Source organism: Corylus avellana, chromosome ca6 (assembly GCF_901000735.1).
Source record: "Corylus avellana chromosome ca6, CavTom2PMs-1.0".
In the NCBI taxonomy this organism is placed as follows: Eukaryota; Viridiplantae; Streptophyta; class Magnoliopsida; order Fagales; family Betulaceae; genus Corylus; species Corylus avellana.
This window is the reverse complement of record NC_081546.1, coordinates 22234689-22255077: the sequence shown is the minus strand read 5'-3', so window position 1 is coordinate 22255077 and position 20389 is coordinate 22234689. Positions and strand designations below refer to the sequence as shown.

The 20389-nt window shown below is 35.8% G+C and overlaps 1 protein-coding gene across 4 annotated transcripts; it reads right to left on the bottom strand.

Annotated features, from left to right (window-relative positions):
• Positions 1 to 408: 408 nt before the first annotated feature.
• On the bottom strand, positions 409 to 17804 carry LOC132183733 (probable serine/threonine-protein kinase SIS8). Of its 4 annotated transcripts, none has more exons than XM_059597132.1 (13): positions 16528 to 17804; positions 14594 to 15031; positions 10119 to 10222; positions 8182 to 9452; positions 8024 to 8064; positions 6448 to 6516; positions 4753 to 4853; positions 3767 to 3845; positions 3560 to 3658; positions 3399 to 3467; positions 2242 to 2291; positions 1981 to 2157; positions 409 to 1038 (listed from the first exon to the last, which is right to left on the bottom strand). In XM_059597132.1, exons 1-13 carry the CDS (start codon positions 17023 to 17025, stop codon positions 888 to 890), a joined length of 3147 nt encoding a protein of 1048 aa, XP_059453115.1. In that variant the 5' UTR covers positions 17026 to 17804; the 3' UTR covers positions 409 to 887. The 4 variants fall into 4 exon arrangements, with proteins under 4 accessions (XP_059453115.1, XP_059453117.1, XP_059453118.1 ...); XM_059597134.1 differs by having other exon boundaries at positions 14594 to 15050; positions 16528 to 16614; XM_059597135.1 differs by lacking the exon at positions 16528 to 17804 and having other exon boundaries at positions 14594 to 14727; positions 14808 to 14894.
• Positions 17805 to 20389: the final 2585 nt, after the last annotated feature.

Below are 20389 nucleotides of genomic sequence, written 5' to 3'. Positions count from 1 at the left end.
ATCCAATACAAAATTAACAAATTTTAGTTGAAAGGTTTAACCCGTTTAATTAAATGAGTCAAATTAAAGTTGACATATATAGTCTTATATGCATACATCAATGCGATCCGAAACACGAATTGTTACTCTATTGCAATCTCATTCTCTTTATTGGTAAACCAAATCCCCTGTACAAGCATTGACCACCTCCAGGCATGGAAAGAAAAGAGTAAAGCTGGTAAAGAACCTCCCCTAGTTTCTCTCCTTTCTTTCTTGTATGCACAAAAAGAAAAAAGCAAGTAAAGATGGCTCTGTAGCTGCTATGCGACTAACAAGCCAGTGTCTTACTGAAATTGCACTATCTATATTTATGGTACAGGCCAGTGTTGTGAATTAGACAGCTTTGTGATTGCTCCTTAAAACAATGTCTGCCAAAAAATGTAAACAGAAATTTTTTTTGGCTCATATGAGCCGCATGCCATCAGTGTATCAGATTCTGCAACTCCCAATTTCTGGCAGTTGGCACAATTCTTCCCGCATTTATCTACAGCTTCAGCTTTCCTACCCCACTCTCTAATTCAAGGCAGCATAGTGCTTCTGAAACTACTTGATACTACTCTATGGACAATGACAATTTCAAACATTGACTACAAGATTTCAATGGATTTTTACAAACAAATACACGACTTTTGCGAATAGCTGTACCGTGAAGAATACCAAAAAAAAAAAAGAAGAAAAAAAAGTGATTGAGGAAAAAGAATCACAATTCAAATCAGAGTGTATGTTGGGTCATCATCTCAACCGAGAGCACTTTCTCATACTTGTCCCAGCAATCTAGAACTTCTCAGCAATATTTTTGCAGTCCAATGAGCAGTGAGTCAGGTTGTTGACTTCCTCCTCTAGCCTGCTCATTCCTCTGCAACTCGTGATGGCTGAGCCTTCTCACGTCCACCGCCAACGGATGTACTTGGTCTGGGAACTTGAGAACTGGTTACAGGCTTCTGCAACGGCTTCAGAGCAGCCATGATCTCAGCAAATGTAGGTCTCAATTTTGGGTCTCTAAAATGTTAGATGGATCAATTGTCAGAACTGCAGAAAAGGAATTTTGAAGAATATTGGATACACTGCAATAAGAAGATCATGTTACCCAAAGGAAAAGAAGTAGGTGGCCACGAGTAGAGAGGTGCATTTGCAAAGATAGTCCATCATTAATGGGGAGTAATCAGAAAGGATGAAAAGTTTTTGAAAGAAATTATATAACCAAATATGCTTTAAAGATCTGATTGGAAGCAAGGAGTGGTAAGAACATAGATTAAAGCCCCAAACCAGATATTGACCTGTCAAAGTTCCAGGTCATTGGTTTAACCAGTGGGTCCATGGTTGAACCAGTGGTTTGATTAAGAAACTCGCACAAAATAAAAGGAAATATCTATGAAGTATGAAATTATACCAGGCAAAAAGCAAACACAGGATTATATCAAAAAATTAAACCACATGTGAATCCAAAGGTTAATTTAAATAAAGATAAAGAGTCCTTAAAATATTTAAATCTTATGTAATATGTTGAGATAAATTTGAATTTGTATAGTTGATTTTTCAATTGACTTTAAGAAGGCATAAAACAAAAAACAATAACTTGAGGCCTAATGGCAGAGGTTTAGGTTTGAAAACCCATGCTGCCCACCTATTACACTTTTATGTAGCTAAATTGTCTTACAGTAATATACTTTAGAATGGCCAACAGAAGCAAACACAGCTTGTAGCCCAATAGTTGGTTGTTTGCTTTTACATCTGTTCTCAAGTTGAAACCATTGTGGACACAAATTAATTTACATTTTCTTATGCCAGCTGAATCACCTTCCTAAAGACTAAGCTAAGCCGACAAAAGAGTTTGGCATTGCATGTTTAGAATCACAATATCAATATATAAAAATTAATCACCCATGTTTCTTATAGTGTCGATGGAAGAGGCTGGAAGAGAAAAACAACAAAAATACTTACGTCTCCCAGCATTTCTGAATAATATCTGCAATGCCAGGATCCATATCGTCTGGAATATCAAGACGCCGATGTTGAAATCCAACTGCACCAACAACTTGCATTGGGTTCATTCCCCCCCATGGTTGTTGCAATGTAGAGAGCTCCCATAGTATGACTCCAAAGCTATATACATCGCACCTGCATATTGAATTACATGATGCAATTATGAAAAAACTCCATGGAGGGAAAAAGTGTTGTGTGTGAGGGGGGATGGGTTGCTACTTTTCATCTGCAGGTTCGTTTCTTAGCACTTCTGGGGCCATCCACTCAGCCTGAAGCATGCAATACAAACATGAACTTATTCAATACCTACTTCTAATGGTTGCAAAACTTTCAATCAAAGACACATACAAACAAGTCAATCATCACGAAATGAAAACATATTGCAAGCAATGCATGAATAGCCATATGGCAGGGTAGATGATTACAATATTCATAATTATTTCCGCATATTCTACTAGAGATAGACTTCTCCTTTTAGTACTGTCGCAGATAACCAAGTTACTTTAACGGAACTAAACCCAAAGTTCAAGAGCAATAGCACCAAAAACCATTGGAATAACTTACATTTTAACACTATTATATAGTTATTGAATCATATGATTGTACCAACTACCACCAAAAATAGCCTTGATCATTTTGAAGCCTAACCAGCAAGCTTTTGTCTCATTTTCACCATCCCCATGGACACCAAAAGTACATGAGTCCTTTAACCTTTATTGAAAAGAGAATAGGCCTTGGACCCGAGGGTGCCTTACGCTTTTAATGATATTTCAATTACTTATCAAAAAAGAGAAGAGAATAGGCCTTGTGATTTTATCAGTCATGAATAAAAGAATGCTGTAAACAGTAAGTCCTGATAATCTTGCAGAATGAGTAACTTTTGGAATAGTTCTCTCCTTGTGATTTTGAAAGTTTGAGAGAACATATGCCAAGTTAATTGCAATGCATAGATCAAACTTGGCATCAACTAACAGTCAAAAGAAACACCAATTTTCTCTGCAATTTGTCCTGAGCCATTTGCCACATCAAAAAATATGTGTAGTTCTTTTTTTCCTCTTAATCACCACTAAAGGTCTACCAAATACCTAGGTCATGCAACCAACACCAACAGAACATAAAGCTCAAAACAAAAAAGAAATGAAACAGATGACAATACTATCATGAGAAGCACAAATGTAAGTAGTTCACTATTACTGGAAACATATAGAAGGTGCATAGATACCAGATATGATCATGAAAAGAATATATCCAGCATTGCGACATGAACATAATAGATCAGTAAATCAAAAACATGGAAGACCAAATAAGGTGGATGACCCAAAAGCAAATAAAAGGAAAAAGGGAAAGAAAAGAAAATGAAGTTGTTAATGGCTTACCGTCCCTGCAGTTGACCTTGAAGAGAGAAATGTGCTATTTTTCATCCGTGACAACCCAAAATCGCACACCTGAACAGGCAGAAAATTTTTCATCCTGTTGGGTTAAGCATGGAAGATACATTTAATATATTCAGAATCTCAGTAACAAGATAAGACACCACCTTCACAACCCAATTTTTATCAACAAGAAGATTTGGGGACTTCAAATCACGGTGTACTATTACGGGAGAGCAGTTGTGCAAATAATTCATTCCCCGAGCCTGAAAGTTTCATCATTCAAAAATGATCAATTATCTCCAGCAAAGTCAACAATTATAGTGAGTTGCTGAATGAGAGTGGAATGAACGGCAAGACAGACAGAATCATACAGCATCAAGGGCCATCCTCAACCGCCTTCTTTCATCTAATTGATTGTTAGGCCGGTGAATCAGCCTATACAAACTACCTCTGCCAAAAAAAATAAAAAAATAAAAAAAAAAGATTTGTGCTTTAACATTCCAAATTAACATAACTAATAAGACATGAGAAATAATTTATCAAACAGAAACATACTAGCAATGGAAGCACTTAATCGAGCAGAATCATCATAGCAGAGTAAGCTCTTTGCTCTTATTCAAATGGGAAATTTGATAGAGATTAATTAGATAAGCCTTAATAAGTCTTTTAATTCATAAGGGTTACCACTGTGTTGCTTAAGTCTTTATTTCTGAGGAAATTATATGACTGGATATCTTTTGTAGGTGGTGTCCCTTCTTTTCCTCAGATGGTTTATGCTTTATGGGATTCTCCAACCACATTCTGTGTACTTGCAAGTCTCTTTCATCATTAAATTATTTATCAAAAGATGTACAATCTTCTCTTTTTTGGGGACTGTGATAAAGCAAACATGGAAGAACAACAGCAACAACAACTATATAACTATAAATCTCAAGAAAAATTCCCAAATTGGGGAAATTGCTGAAAATTCAGTCAAAAAAAAAATTATAAGAAAGTTTATTTCAGGACAGTATTTGCATGTCAATCAATAATTTCTAAAAGCCCTACCATACAAGATCCTCTTTTGATGCCTCTCATTGGCTATGTGTTTGTGTGTGTATCGAATTCATGTAAATCAATGCATGAGAAGAAACATTAATCAAACAGAAGGAAAACAAAAAACAAAACAAAACAAAACAAAAAAAAAAAGAGGAATATTCTGAACAATTCCAAACTACCACAGGAAAATTATACTTGATATAGTCTTGTAATAATAAGAGCTTCTTGTGGTAAGTTAACATTATGGCACACATTGACTTCCATAAATCTGCGATTAGGCTATAACATGATTATGATCAGAAGTAGAGTGTTTAAATACCTGGGAAGAAATTCAGTGACAATTGAAAGATTTGGGGCACGTGTTACAGCTCCCATGAAGAGAACAACATTTGGATGCCTGAGTCTTTTCATTATCCGAACCTTGCAATTCAGACCACAAGTACAAAAAAATATTTCAAACTTTACATACTTAGAGATACCAATGACAGCCAAAAGTAGAAAAAGTTAAATCCTAAAGGATGGGATTGAGGCATGTAAATTAGATGGTGGAAGAAGTGGGGTGTAAAACAAAAGAGAGGTAATATTTTTCAATTTAGACCCAAGTAAATGTTCTTCACATACTTAGAAATGTTAAATTTAATCATTTAATTAATATTCTCATACTTTCCCTCACATGTGGATCTACCCCTCAATAAATGAAGCCAAACACTTCAAATATTTAACTGAAATAGAAGGTAATACTCATGTTTATAAATAAAATATAATAAATGATTACGGAATCAAAATTCAAACTCAAGATCGTTGCTCGAATACCATGTTAAATCACCAATTATCCTGAAAATTTAAGTTAATAGGAAATTGTGAATTTTATCATTTGATTAATATTCTAACAACAATGATAGCAAAACGTAGTAAAAGCTTAATTTAAGGAATAGGTTTAGGCATGCATATGAGATGGTGGAAAGAGTTTGGCATGAAAAAAGTAACAGTTACATTTTCCAAATTCTTTATCACAATCTTGACAAATATGTCCTTACATCTCATCCCATAAATTTTGACAAGTCAATCATATGCTCAATAAATAAGGCAATGTGGGGCAAGGACCATTTTTCACAGCACATGCGGCCTTATAAATGATCTCACCACAGAAATAACCCTCATTTGTCTCACTTTATCATGATGTCCTATGTGTTAATCAGAATGGATAACGAATTAACCAGAGTTAATGAGAGGGGTCAAGAATGGCCGTATTAGATACAAATGATGTTGTCGATTTATTGAAGTAACACCTCACTAGCACAAATTAAGCAAATAATTACATCATTTGAAAGCTTCAGGCACAAGCAAGACAAAATTAAAGAACTTCATTTTATTCTCTCTTGAAACAAGATCTAAGAAACCATAGTGATAAATGCACTAATTAAAAAATAAATATAACAAAATAAAGATTAACTCAAGGATGGATATCTCAAAGGATTTATCGTATCCAGATCTGATACAGTCTACAGACATGCAGGATAAGGCAGAATACCTAACCCATAAATAAAGAAATTAATTTTTTTAAGGGACACAACAAGATACAGGTTGGACACGGCATGGATATGGCAAGAATATCAGATATGTTAGGTAAAAAAATGATTTTTTTAAGAAAAAATGAGAGCTGAACATATATTAGAGAATAGAGAGAATAAATTGAATTTATTGTTTAAAAATCACAAGGAAATAAATTGAATGTTTAAAAACCGCAAGGAAATAAATTGAATTTACATTTTCCTATTATTTTAAGGACAATTGACAATTTATCATCATTATATGAGTTTGACGAACTTTCACATGGTTTAATATTCCATATATTGGACCACTATATAGAAGGGATTGTTAGAACCACATGTAAGGGGTAGTGTAGAGAAATATTTAATTGATCATTTCTTACTAACTTAAGCTTTGGGCACAATTGGTGATGCATTAAAAGAAAGTAAGCAAAGAGGGAAAGGAAGGGGCAAACAAATTGTACCTCACTTTTGAATTCCTCAAGTGATTCACCAGAAATATCTTGGTTTAGAAACTTCTTCACAGCCACTTCCTGTAAAAACGAAAGATGACAATAAGATCAAAATAAAAACTTCCCAAAAACAAGAATTTGACACAAAAACAAGCAACAAATCTCAAAACAAACAAGAAGCGGAGAGACATAGCTAGACAGTTGATTATCTAATTCCAAACTATACAAGTAGAGAAACATCCCAAAACAAAGAAGATATTGTTGTTACATTAAGCATTTCAGGAATAGGAAAATGGTGATAATGCTTTGGGCATCAAACATGTAAATAAGGTCTAAGAACATCTCAAATTATTCAATCAGGGGTAAACCTCCCAAAGACTTAATTCAGATTATTAAAGTAATGATTAAGTGATTAAATTTACCTCTTCCTATCAGCTTAAGTTTTTTGGGTAATTGGTAATTTAATACAGATAAACAAACACAATAGAAGGAGATAAAATAAGTAAAGTGTAGTCATCAGATTGATGCATGAATGCAGACATAATACTCTCTTCCCAATTTAAGTTGACAGCTCCTAGTGCAGGGTTGATGTTCAAGGGAACCATTTAAAGTATGCTCATATTGCTGTCATTACAACCAAAATAGAGCTTAATGCATCAACAAGGTCCTTAATTGCATCAGATAATGTTAAGCCCTGACCTGTTTTGGGCCTCATACAACATCCTGTAGAAGTTTTCAGCTCCAAGTGTAAAACCAACCAACATAATGTGCAGACTTGCAAAACATGCATTTGGTTGTAGGCTTTTGCCTAACATCTGAAAGAAACAATGATCAACATTGTTTTGAAAGTACCTAATGATATATTTCACATCATTAGGAGTCCTTTCCAAGTCATTTTATGAACTGTGCAAAAAATGATACTAATGGATTTTGAGCCATATAAACTCTTTATACCTGAAGTAAAACCAACTTCCTTCAGGACCAATATATATTGAAAAAAAGGGAATCTCTCCTACAATTTAAAGAATACCTATTTCTATTTACATATATTTTTTATCATTAAAGAAAAAAATACGTCTTTAATACATGTTCGTAAAAATTTGAAAGACTTTCTGATGCAGTTATGTTAATTAGGTATAATCCCCCACATTGAGGTTCTTTATATGCTTAATTAATTCAGTATATCTGTCTAGCGCAATTTATCATATGCTCTTGAGGTTTCCCTTATTGCCCAGTTTAGTAGGTGGAGCCTTCAGCCGACCTATATCGATCATAGTAAACCCTAAACACTAAATCAAAGGGCCATCCTACATCATTCCCATTGTCTGCAAACTCTTCTCTCTGATCACATCTAAGATATTTTGCAGCTACAACTTTGTCTCACGTTTTTCATGTTGCCATCCATTCACACTTTTTGAAAGGTTCCTAGAAGCCATACAGAGGGTTTCTAGCCACACAGAAACAATTGCAGCACAAGATACTAAACATCTCTGAAACCAAGTCAAAAGGAATAGATTACACCAATAGTAGACACCACAAAAACAACGGATACACCACAGTCATTCAGGGTCAGCAGGAGAAAACTTACAGTTCCATGCCAGTCTCCACGATATACCTCCCCATATGATCCTGTAGAACAAAGGACAACCAAAAAGATGAAATTACACATGTGAAAGCCATCTTAAGTATTCTTCTTTATAAGACAAGAAGTACATGAACTAGATGGCACAATGTACAGGTAAATACCAAGTCCGATACGCTCACCCAAGGTGATCTCCTCCCATTGAATCTCGAGTTCTCCAACTTCATCAAGTGTGACATCAGATTTTGTGCTATCATTACCTGCCGAGCTATCTGATATTCTCTCTCCTTCTGAAATGGCTCCAGAAGCATCGTGCTGTCGGTCACCACTACCCCGTGGCTCATAACCAGCACCATCTGCATCTCCATCACTTTTTGCGCCCTGCTCATACTGCTTACTGACGGCTGCAGTTGTTGCAACCACAGCTGCAGCAGTAGCAGTGGCAGCAGCTGCTACTGGAAGTTCAAAATTGGAGTCGCTACTTGACTTTGCTACAGCAACTACCATTGAAGATGCAACAACAGCTGCTGCAGCTGCCGCAGCAGCAGCAACAGGTACGTTTTTTGTATATTTTACAGGAGTTACTTCAAGCTGTGATGAGATAGGCTGTCTAGTTACTTCCACTGTATCAAGCGGAAGGTTAATCCCTAAGCCTTCCACAGATTTAAGATGCTCCAGTTGACCAGAAGAAATTCTTGCTTTAGAGTGCACTCTGTGGGGAGGCAAAGGAGGCAAAATTCGAGGATCAGCATCATCTTGACCTTTCATTTCTTGGGTTCCAATCCCATGCTTACCTTCATCTTTATCTTCAGTTGGGGACCTGGCCTCAACTGCTGACACATCTAACTGATCAGGATAAATTTCACTAAACAAGTTTGGTGGAGCGACAACACCACTCTCGAGTAGCACATCATGAAGTTTTTGAGCTAATTGTGGATTCTCCTTGGCAGCATCAATCATGTATTGTGAAACATCTTTCACTTTCATTCTACGTACAGCAGGTGAGGTAATACCTTCAGTCCAAGAAGGAGATCTTGTATGCATGTAAGGATAATTAGGCCTGCCAGGAGGCTCCCGCACAGGCACCTTCTCTACATGGGAGGGAGTTCTAAAATCGTCTAAGCATGACTTGTGCTCTTCATCACTTGAAGTTGGCCTGGTTATATTTGCAGAAGTGAAATCACTTCTGTCATCACATTCTTTTCCTAAAGCAGCTAAATTGCTGAACCGAGGCCTCTTGTCCAATGTCCCAAAGTCTGAATGTTCTTCAAATGAACTTCCAACCCCACTGCTTGAAGAGGCCATATGAGAGGAGTCGATATCTCTAGACAAAGGGCTTGCAGAAATGAACGACTCATCATATTCTATATGTGACCCAGCTGCATCAGATGGAATAAGTGTACCGGGATCTGCCATTAGGTCAACGATATACTCCCTGAAAGTCACGTTATCCGCATCTTAAAAACAGACAAGGCTTTGCAACCGCAAATTAAAAAAAGGAAAAATGTAAATTTAGTCCATGTGGTTTACCTGATTTGCACTTAGGTCCATGTGGTTTCAAAATGAATTCAGAGGTCTCTGAGGTATGCCCAAAAAAAAAAAAATTACTCCCTACAGTCAAATTTCCATTCATTGACTTAGCAAATTTTGATAGTGTGACATGTCAAAATCCATTAAAATTGTGACACGTGTCCTATTTAAGTCAATGTCACACTAATGAAATATGTTAAGTCAGTGAACGAAATTTGACTCTAAGGAGTAAACTTTTTTTTTGCATAACTCAGGGACCACTAAATTCATTTTGATACTAGAGGGAGTTAATTGTAAATCAAGTAAACCAAAAGAACTGATTTTGCATTTTTCCCTTTAAAAAAATTACCAAGATAAATGAGGCAATTTTCTGCTCTGACATCAATTTCAAAAACATTTGACAATAATGAAAATAAAAATGCAACATATGCAAATGCAATCCTAGGACACCAACTATAAGCACATCATATATGCATAGCAAAATCATGTTTCAGAAAACAGAAAATAAATAACTAAACTCTGAATCATCCAGCTGACTTGACTGCATTGCAAAACATAAACTTATAATTACCTTCCATCATCAATCTTTACAAAGTTCATTGCCGCAGCATCAGACCCCGTGTACTGCTGTCCTTTAACCAATCGGCATGGGAAACCCACACTATCAGCCAAAACCTACATAAGCAAACAAAATTTTGTAGAAAAGAACTACTAGTGGAAGACCAGAATTCCTCACTACAAGGAAAACTGATAAAACAAGAGTTAGTTAAAGACAGAGCCATATAACGCAAGATAATCAAAGAACATAATACGAAGAAAGACAAAGCTGTTGATTTTTACTGCAATATTGTAAAGCTGTCAAAAGAAAACTGGAAACATAAAAAATCTAATGGTTGAAGACGGCTGACTCACAGGTGACAGAGCAGCTTCTAAAAATATACCTGTTGAACACCTTGATAACATGATAACCTGGGTACTTATCACAATGCAGTTGTTGAGAACAGTTAATGTGGAGGCGCTAACTACCCTTCAATATCATAGTATTCTACTAGATATTAGACCAGTCAAATTCTAACGTACCAGAGAGGGTACACAGGACAGTGTTAGCCTAAAATGCGCCATCAAACTAACTATTCACCTTTACCTTCTGAAAGAGATGCTTTAAATTTCACTAGAAGTGAGAAAGAAAATTACCCAAGAACAGTTTTTCTGTCCCTATATATTGTGAAAGTGAAACGCCATATAGGAGGGCTGAGAGATAAAACTAATATTATCATCCAGAAAAGGAACCTTACAGCAGCTTTTATGAATCTCATGCTGGTATCAGCATGGTATGTACCATTATGTCATCTAGGAGTGTACAGGCGATGCAGTTATTAATTGCCAACAACTGCTATCCGCATAACAGCTAATACTGCAAATAACCACAACCGGTTAACTAGATAACTGCCTAGGCCAATTGCAATTACCGGTTCTAAGGATTGACGAAAGCAGTTAATAACCGGGTAACCGGTAACCGGTTTTAAAATATATATTAAATTATCCCCATTATTTTCATAGTCTCATGAACTCGTTTTAGGCTCTTTGTATATATGCTTTATCTTCGTAGTAGATGCTACTTTAGTTAGCTAAGCACGAAAGGGGGAAAAAAGATATATGGATATGTCATATGACAGGTTTTTACTTTTTACCGTTTGAAAAAGAAGTTGTTGAAGCATGAAAACAGAAACAAACTTCTTGAAGTCAGATCACTCCATGAGCCTGTTAATAAGGGGATTTTATTGTGCTTTTCAGTGTATGTATATATATATAAGTAATGTTTATATATCAAAAGCGTAGAGAGGCACAACCCTAATACACAGGGAGTATACAAGAGAAACGCCTAGCTAGAAGAAAAGAAAAGAACAAGGAAATCGAGATAGCTAATCACTAAGGGAGCGAGCCAAGCTGTTGTCCACGTGTAAAGAGTGTAGAAAAAGAAGGCCGTGAGTTCCTCCAAGGATCTCTCAGAATCCTCAAAGCATCTCTCGTTCCTTTCTAACCATAAACACCACACGATGCATAGAGGAACCATTTTCCAAACAACAACACTCTAAGAACGACCTCCCGACCACCAACAAGCAAACAAGCCCGCCACCTTGCTAGGCATGACCCATGATAATCCAAACCGACTGAATATAGCATACCATAAAGAATGAGCAATCTCACAGTGAAGAAGAAGATGATCAATAGTCTCCCCATCTGATTTGCACAAGCAACATTTATTGATCATAATAAAATTCCTTTTTCTAAGATTATCAATAGTGAGGATCTTCCCTAACAGCGTTGTCCAAGTAAAGAAAGCCACTCTCGAAGGTGCTTTGGTACGCCAAATACTCTTCCAAGAAAAGGAACTAGCCTCTTTACTTACCGAAATATTATAGAAAGATATAACGTTGAACTTCCCTTTGCTAGACGGAACCCACCAAATTTTATTCTCCCCTTCCCTTCTCATTCTATGAGAATACAACAAAGTATAGAATGAGGCTAGCATATCCAATTCACAATCATGGACCAACCGAAACAAGCTAAAATTCCATTGAAGGGTCCCACCCGTGAAGTCAAAATTGTCAGCAATAGCCGCATCTTTTGCACTAGCTATATTGTATAGGCCTGGAAAAGCTTCCTTGAGAGTCGTTTCTCCACACCAAACATCATCCCAAAATCTGATTTTAGACCCATCACTTGGATCGAGTCTAGTATGGCTAGAAAACAACCGCCACGCCTACTAATATACCTCCAAATTCCCACCCCATGAGGCCCAAGAGTATCAACAGAGTGCCAACCACCCCAATTAGAACCATACTTGGCATCTACGACAATTCTCCACCAAGCCTCTCTCTCATGCACATAACGCCACAGCCACTTCCTTAACAAAGCATGATTGAACACTCTCAACTTGTTGATCCATAGACCACCTTCAGAGATAGGAGAACACACCTTGTCCCAGTTAACCAAGTGATACTTAAACTCTTCGTTTAAACCACCACACAGAAAACCACACTGGAGCTTCTCTATACGCTTGGCCACAAAAGCAAGTATAGGGAAAAGGGGCAAGAAGTAAGTAGGAAGATTAGAAAGAATGCTCTTTATCAGAGTAACCCTACCTCCCTTGGAAAGATGCAACCTTTTCCAACTAGCCAACCTACACTCAACCTTTTCCAAAATATCATCCCTAATGCTTTTGGCCTTAAAACGAGAGCCCAAGGGGAGCCCCAAATATTTCATAGGCAAAGAAGCCGTTCCACAACCCAAAACACCAGCCAATTCTCCCACATTAACCACATCACCGACCGGGACCAAAGCTGATTTAGCCATATTCACCTTTAGACCAAAAACAGCGTCAAAACAAACAAGTAAAGCTTTAATGGAACGAATTAAAGCTTTACTTGTAAAGCTTCCAGTGTACATATTTTATTCAAGAGTTTGGGTCTGATCCTCTAGTTTTTTAACCCACTATTTTCATTTGGTCTCACAAACTTGCATTAGGTTCTTTGTTTATATGCTAATTCGGGAACTTCAGATCCTCCCGGAAGTCAAAGTTAATCTTAGATTTTCATATTCGTAAGGTTTCAAACTTGTGACTTGTAATATATGGTTAGAATCAAATTTGCTTTGCACATTAATTTTAAAGCTTACTTACATCTAACTGCGAACATAATGGTTCTAGGATAAGGCTACTTTGATTGCACAGGCTTGAATTTGATCAAAAGAATGACAGCATATTTGGGTGAAAACATTTTGAAAAATGTCCATCGAATGAGGCTTTTCTTTTGAAAAAAAAATAATAATAATAATTTTGGATTTTTATGAAAAGTAGTTAGCAATTAATAACCGGGCCTTCAATAACTGCATAACCATCGGTTGTGGTTTACCGCTAACCGGCCTAACAGTTGCGGTTGCTTATTTAAACCGCAACCGGCCTAACAGTTGCGGTTGCATTTATTTAAAAATTGATAATTGCCTAAAGTGGTTGTAGTTGCAATTAGGAGGGAATAACTACAACCGCTTGTACACCCCATTGTCATCCGTAGACATAGCAAGGGCTCATACTAGGATATTTCTACAAATCTTATCATTTTAAAAAAAGACTAAAATAGGGAGAACAAATTTTGGTGTGCTACAAATGAGTCAGAATTATTCAGTGAGGTAACCTCCAAAAAGATTCGCTCAGCAAAAGTGGTGAACAATGGTAAGTGGATGTAAAATCACTTGTGATCACCAGTTGCCTCAAAGCCATCTCTAACATGATTCATTTTTGAATGTATCTCTAAAAGAGGTACTGATATACTCTGAACCATGACACTTTTCTGGTGAGTACCTAAACAAATCTTATTGAAAGTATTATAGAGGCTCACCAATTTAGAAGCTACGCAAGCGTAGACTTATAACAATTAATCATATAAAATGGTTTCAACCAGAGGTTGCACACAGCAAATACACTCAAAAGTGACGCACTTGTCATTCTGAATACTTAGAGTTAAAGGTCATGAGCCCTGTCCAAAACTACGAAAGTGGTTTGGACAATCGTAACCATCAGACCTATAACAGGGCCTCCATAAGAAAAATCATCAGAGACTCAGCATTCTGAAGTGAACAAAAGAAGTGTGGGAATAAATTAGCAGGTGTATAAAGAAGAATGTGATCATGCAATTGCATATACCTCACACTTATTTAAATTCTTCTCGATTTAAATGCTTCTCAAACTACCTACACTAGCATTTCGAATCTGAGATACGTCCATCCAAAACAATGAAAACACCATTGTACATAACCAAGTGCCCCACACAAATTAGATCAAAAGCAGCCACGAACTTGGTATGATTATATTGCCAATGAGTGCAGTTGAAGGAAACCATGACTGAGCATCTTGCATAGACAATTTTGGCAAAAACACCAATACGAATTTCAAATGTGGTAGTCAAAGACTCCCACATAACATCAAAAGTGGCAGTCCCCTAGCAAATTGGGTTTTAAACCATAAAGGAAAAAAAGTCGAGCAGATACCTTGAACAGTAATGCACGGTGACGAGCCAATCCAATTGTCAGAGAACCAAGCGGCAAAACCATGCTACCAAGTGTTGCTTTCAACCTGTAACTGAGACTTTTCCATTCTCTCGACATGTTGTCAGGATCCCCAACTGGTCCACCCATATAGTCAGCAACTAAAATAGCAAGCGTTCGCACCAAATTACTACCTACAAAAACTAGAGAATTGGACCTTGATTCGACTGCCAGCTCTAGAGCCCTCTGTTCAAGTTTCAACAAATTAGCATCAGCGGCCCTATTGACTAAAACTGCTTCCCAGGTGATTGTGTCTGACACTGGTGTTCCTTGCAAATCAACAAGGGAAGGCATTCGTTCTGAGGTTGACTCAGTCATAACTCCATACAGGTCATAGAAACCATCCAAGATCTTGTCATCATAGCTAAGAGAATTGTAATTCTGTGAAGCATGCATAAATCTAGGATATGAGATAGGTTAGAAGGGAATAAACATATGACAAAGATTAGAAAAAAAGTTAAACAGAAGCAATCTTGTATAATAATATCAATCACCAATTAGTCTAAAAATAGATATATCAAGCACTCAGAAAATTTAGAAAATGGTTTTAAGGCTTTAATACAAAATAATATTGTATGCTTCACTTTACCCCATGTTATGCTGAAATATGACCTAATCAGGAAGGGAACAATTGGATTTTTAGTAAGTATGCTTTCAGAAAGAAGATAAATTCTTCTTTACTTATCAAAAAACAAGAAAGAAGATACACGAAGACACAAAGAAGTAAAATTAACCTTGTGATGCTACTTTTCAATTGTGAAACAAAGCAAGATGTGAGAAGCAGGGCTACTTGCCAGTTGTTCTCCATTGACAATGGAATATCAATATAAAGAACTAGTGGTGGAACATAGATTTCCAGATTTCAAGAACTTGTCATCTTCAATTGCAATTAGAATAAGAGAAACCTTGGAATGAAAAATGGAATTACAATTACAAAAACTAAAAAGCATGTGATCCAAAAAAGAATATATAGATGTACATACATATATGTATGTATAATATTTAAATATAAAATGAAGAAAAGACTATGTTACAGTTATTATGCCTTAAATGCTGAAAACGTTCACCAAGAAGCACAACAACATCCTAAGCATACAGCAAAACAAGTAGTAGAAGCCAATCTACTAGATATTGGTATACAGATATATAGTTCTGCCTATTCTGCCTAAGCTAACATTCTGTCACTGCAGAGAAGCTTTGATGGTAACTCTCAACAACATTGCTTGCGCTATCAGAATGCAACTAACATCAATTTGGATGATGTTCCTGACTTTCATCTCAGGTAATAGGATTAAAGGACAAGGATCACAGGAGCTATGAGGGTGCTAATGACACCTTCCTAGAATTCATTTCTATTTTCTGTTGACAGCTCCTCAAGTCTCATGCTTAAATATTATTATTAAATGAAAAGAAATGCAATTTAGTAGACTACTATATGACTACCGTACAATTGAGATGATATAACATTAAAAACTAGCCATTGATTTACTTTTTTACAAACTTCTGTTGATCCAAAGGCTGATTTTTACTATGACATCATCTCAGCTGTATCCAATCTTATAAAAGTCTACTAAATAGCATTACTCTTAAATGAAATACCATCCAATTCATGAACAATCAAATTCAAACTAAAGGAAGCATCATATGGATTTATTATTAGAAACAGAATTAAACTTGTTTTATCCATACATATTTTCTAGTATCATTTTATATACGACAAGAAGTTGACTATACCACAAAAAATTAACAAAATTATATAATTCATGGTTGGATGACAAGCATAGGTGCCCCTCCAAATGCTTACAATGTGTTGTGATCATAAGAATTCTGACTAACAACAAACTGAAATTAGTAAGCAGAAGAAGGGACAAACTTACCCAGTATCTATAGGCAACAACTTCAGCTGGAGTATTATCAAGAGCACAAGAGCCCAAACTGATCTGCTTTACAGCCTCTATCTGAACTGCCTCAGGATCCTCCTTGGCACTCAACTCCAAAGCCAGTTGTATCTGATACTCCTCCTCTACATCAGGATCCCTCGAGTTGCTAGAACCTGAATCACGCCTGGTCGCATCCATAACAACATCTAAACCACTAGTACTAGCCGAATCAGACGGTTCCATGTTCTCCCCTCTTACCACATTCGAAGAAGGTGGTGGACTGGGGCTGCGTCTACTAGTAACTTGATTCAACCAACCCGAAATCCCCGAAAGCCCAGAGAGGGGTTTATGCTCAGAATTATAATGGGACCGAGAGAGCAAAAGCCTATCAGGGGACGACCCTTCATTGGGCTTACTCCCCTTTGATGAAGTAGACCCTTCTGCATGTTCTGATTGATTGGACATGATATGAAGCTTCTTAAGAAAGTTCTTCATACTCTTTCACAAAAGCTAAAGTTTTGAAGGCTAAAGAAGTAAAAATCTGGCCATAAACCTCTCCATTGTCTTGGAGCAAGCATGAAATCACAACCGCTATTCCACCACAAAAGTAAAGTTGAAACTAATCCAAAAAGGCCCTCTTGCCCAACATCCCTTACACCCCACAAGGGGCACGTAACCAACTCTCAAATCCAAAAGCCACAGCAACCATCACAAGCAATAATACCCAGTAAAGCTTGCACAATACCAAGACGACCCAGATGCTTGAATTGAAAGCTAACACCCTCCTTTTCGCAGAACGGCGAAGACCAACTCTTGGAAGGCAATACAGAAACAAGTATCAAACAAAGAAGGCGGATAACTCAAAATACACCAATATCAGCACTTTGATCTATTACGACCTTCAAGAAGCAGAATAATAGGAATAAATGAATACCCAGATTGAGAAAACTGGATCTTACTTGATTTTGGAGAAGAAGAAGAAGAAGAGTACATAGAAAAGAGAGAAGCGTCTCTTGGGGAAGTTTGAAAAGGAGGCAGGTAACACAGGCAGAGACAGCAAAGACCGGCAAGTGGGAGAGTAGGACCTCATAGAAAATAATGACCCACTTGAGTTGAGACGCTGAAGGATTTCACGGCCCCAGGCAAAGGTTAAACTGGTGGGAAACACAACCAACTGGCTCTCGCTCTCTCTCTCTCATCTCAAAATCCAAGTGTGATGCCATGAGTTGTGGGCGAATTGCACAGAAATGGAATATTAAAATCAGCAACTTGGGAAAAATTCATTCTTTGCAACCCATATTTTGCTATTTCAAGCAAATTTTATTTTGTCCCATCTCATAAATCACCTCTTTGTAACTAGACGACAAAATTGTTTCAACTGGGAAGGGTTAAAACTTCGCTTCGGCTCCAACGGCTCATACCAATTGCTGCTATCCACTCGCCCTATAAACTCTCTTTAATAGTGGAGACTTCCATTCAATTTTCCCATTGAAAAAGCTGCGTCTTTTACGGCAACACCACAATTATTTTTTGTTTCTTAACGTAATTACTACGACCAATGTTACAAGCTGTCGCCTGAGCATTATGATTTATGGGGGACAGATATAAAATAAAAATACAATTTTTAGTATTCTTTTTAATTTTAAATTGTCTGCTTTATAATTTTTTAAAAAAATATATAAATTCTCAAATCATGTAAATTTAGATCGTTTTTTCTTATTAAAAATATGATATATTAGTAAAAATTGAGTATATTTTCATCAGATTTGCGCGCTTTATGTCGTAAAAAAGATTTGAGCAAAAAACTGTACTTTAATTTGAAGAAAAAATGTCTTTTTCGAAAGTTAAAAAAATAAATAAATAAATTTTTAACAAAAAAATTTTTCTGACTGTCTCAGTAACATTGCTCATTTTTTTTCAAATAGTTCAATGCAAGAAACGTCCTAAATTCAAATAATTTAAGAATCTACAATCTCTTTTAAAGTTATGAAAAATATTGATCCGATTTTATATTCCCTAAAAAGTAAACATAAAATTAGATTTGGATCCTCTTATCAATTACAAGATTATTCAGGCTTGAATCCTCATATATATATATATATTAAACAAAAAAAAAAAAAAAAGTAGATTATCTGTGTTGGCATAAGGGTAAACCTCAATTAATAAGCATTTGAACCATCTTTCACATCCAAACATTAATTTCGAACAATAATACGGAGAGCATATTCATCTACCATTTAAGACAGCCGCAGAAAACAGTACTCTTATTTGACCCTATCAAATTAATATTAATGCACATCTATAAAACAAGTTATAGGAATTATTGATTCAATAGAAAGCCGATTACAATAATAATAATAATGGATACGAGTTTGCTAGTATTTGGCTTAGGTACTGTAGTGTTTTATTTTCTAAAACTGGGGTTATCTTTCAACCAAGTTTCGAAAAGTGTCATGTATCTCTTAATATGTAAAAAATACTTTCTTTTTTTTAATCACATGCTTTTTAAATAGCATTTATTAAATAAAATTAAAAAAAAAAATGTGTTTTTCACATTCTCAAAGAACGCATGATTCTTTTAAATACTGGATTAAATGAATTCTTGCAACCCATATATCATTTTCGATAGAGATCTTCTAAAATTAAATTGCTAGAATTTTACTAAAATTTGGACAATATAAGAAATGGAGGCCGCAAAACTTACCTACTCAAAACGGATAGAACTCGTACTCTTGTCCGAGATAAATGAGTCGCCAAAACGCTCTTTATTGCCACCTAGCTAATTTTGAGAATCCCCATCCGTCAAGTTTTAGGTGTGTGTAGAACACAGAAGATTATTAGAGTGTAAATTTTACTAAAATTCGAACAACTTAAAAAGGGAGGCCGCAAAACTTACCTGGTCGGAACAAATAAAACTTATACTCTTGTCGGAAATAAATGAGACCTCACAACCCTCTTCGCTGCCTCCTAATTTTAAGAATTCGCTTCTGTCGAGTTTTAGGAGTAACAAGAATTCAAATATAAAAGATAAAACAAAACAAAAATAAAAAAGCAAGAAAAATAAAAATAAAAAGTTGCAATTAATGCTATTTTGTTGTTGACCATTGGTTGGATATGTTGGAGCTATCATGCTTGTATCTGGAAACACGAATCCTTCCAAATAAATGACAACGACTTTTTTTTTCTTTTATTAATTTTTAATAAATTGACAGTGACTTAAGATACACCTTTTCGAAGCCTTACTAGTTCTGATTCACTGAAAAAATGATTAGTTAGGGCATATTTTCATAAATTCTTGAATCCTTAAAACCAAATTTAAAGTTAAGGCCAATATTTCTGGAATATCCAAATTAGGATGACAAGAAGAAAAGGTATTGAGGATGAAAAAGAATACCAATTGGTATACTTTTTCCTTTTGTCCTATTAAGATGCCCTAATCAACAGGGATCATGGGGAGCTTTCTCAGCCTCTTGAAGCTACTTTTTTTTTCTTTTTCTATTATTTTCTTTTAATAATCACAATATTTTTGTGACTTTTCCCTAATTGATAGTGATGATAGGAAACTTCTCTGCCTATCAAAAAAAAAAATTAAAATATTTTTAATGGAAAACTTTGATTTTCTAGAATTGCAATGAAGGACTCAAAGTTTGGGAAAGTCAAATCAAAATGAAGAGATGATCTATACTTGAAGCAATGCCAAAAATATTAAAAGTAATTAAGTCTTCTTGCTATATATATGCTGGTAATTAATTTCAAATATTATTTTTTATTAACACATTTATCTTGAAAATTTTCCAAATAAATTTACCATATATATATATATATATAAACATATCTGTATGTTCTATTTTTTTGGCAA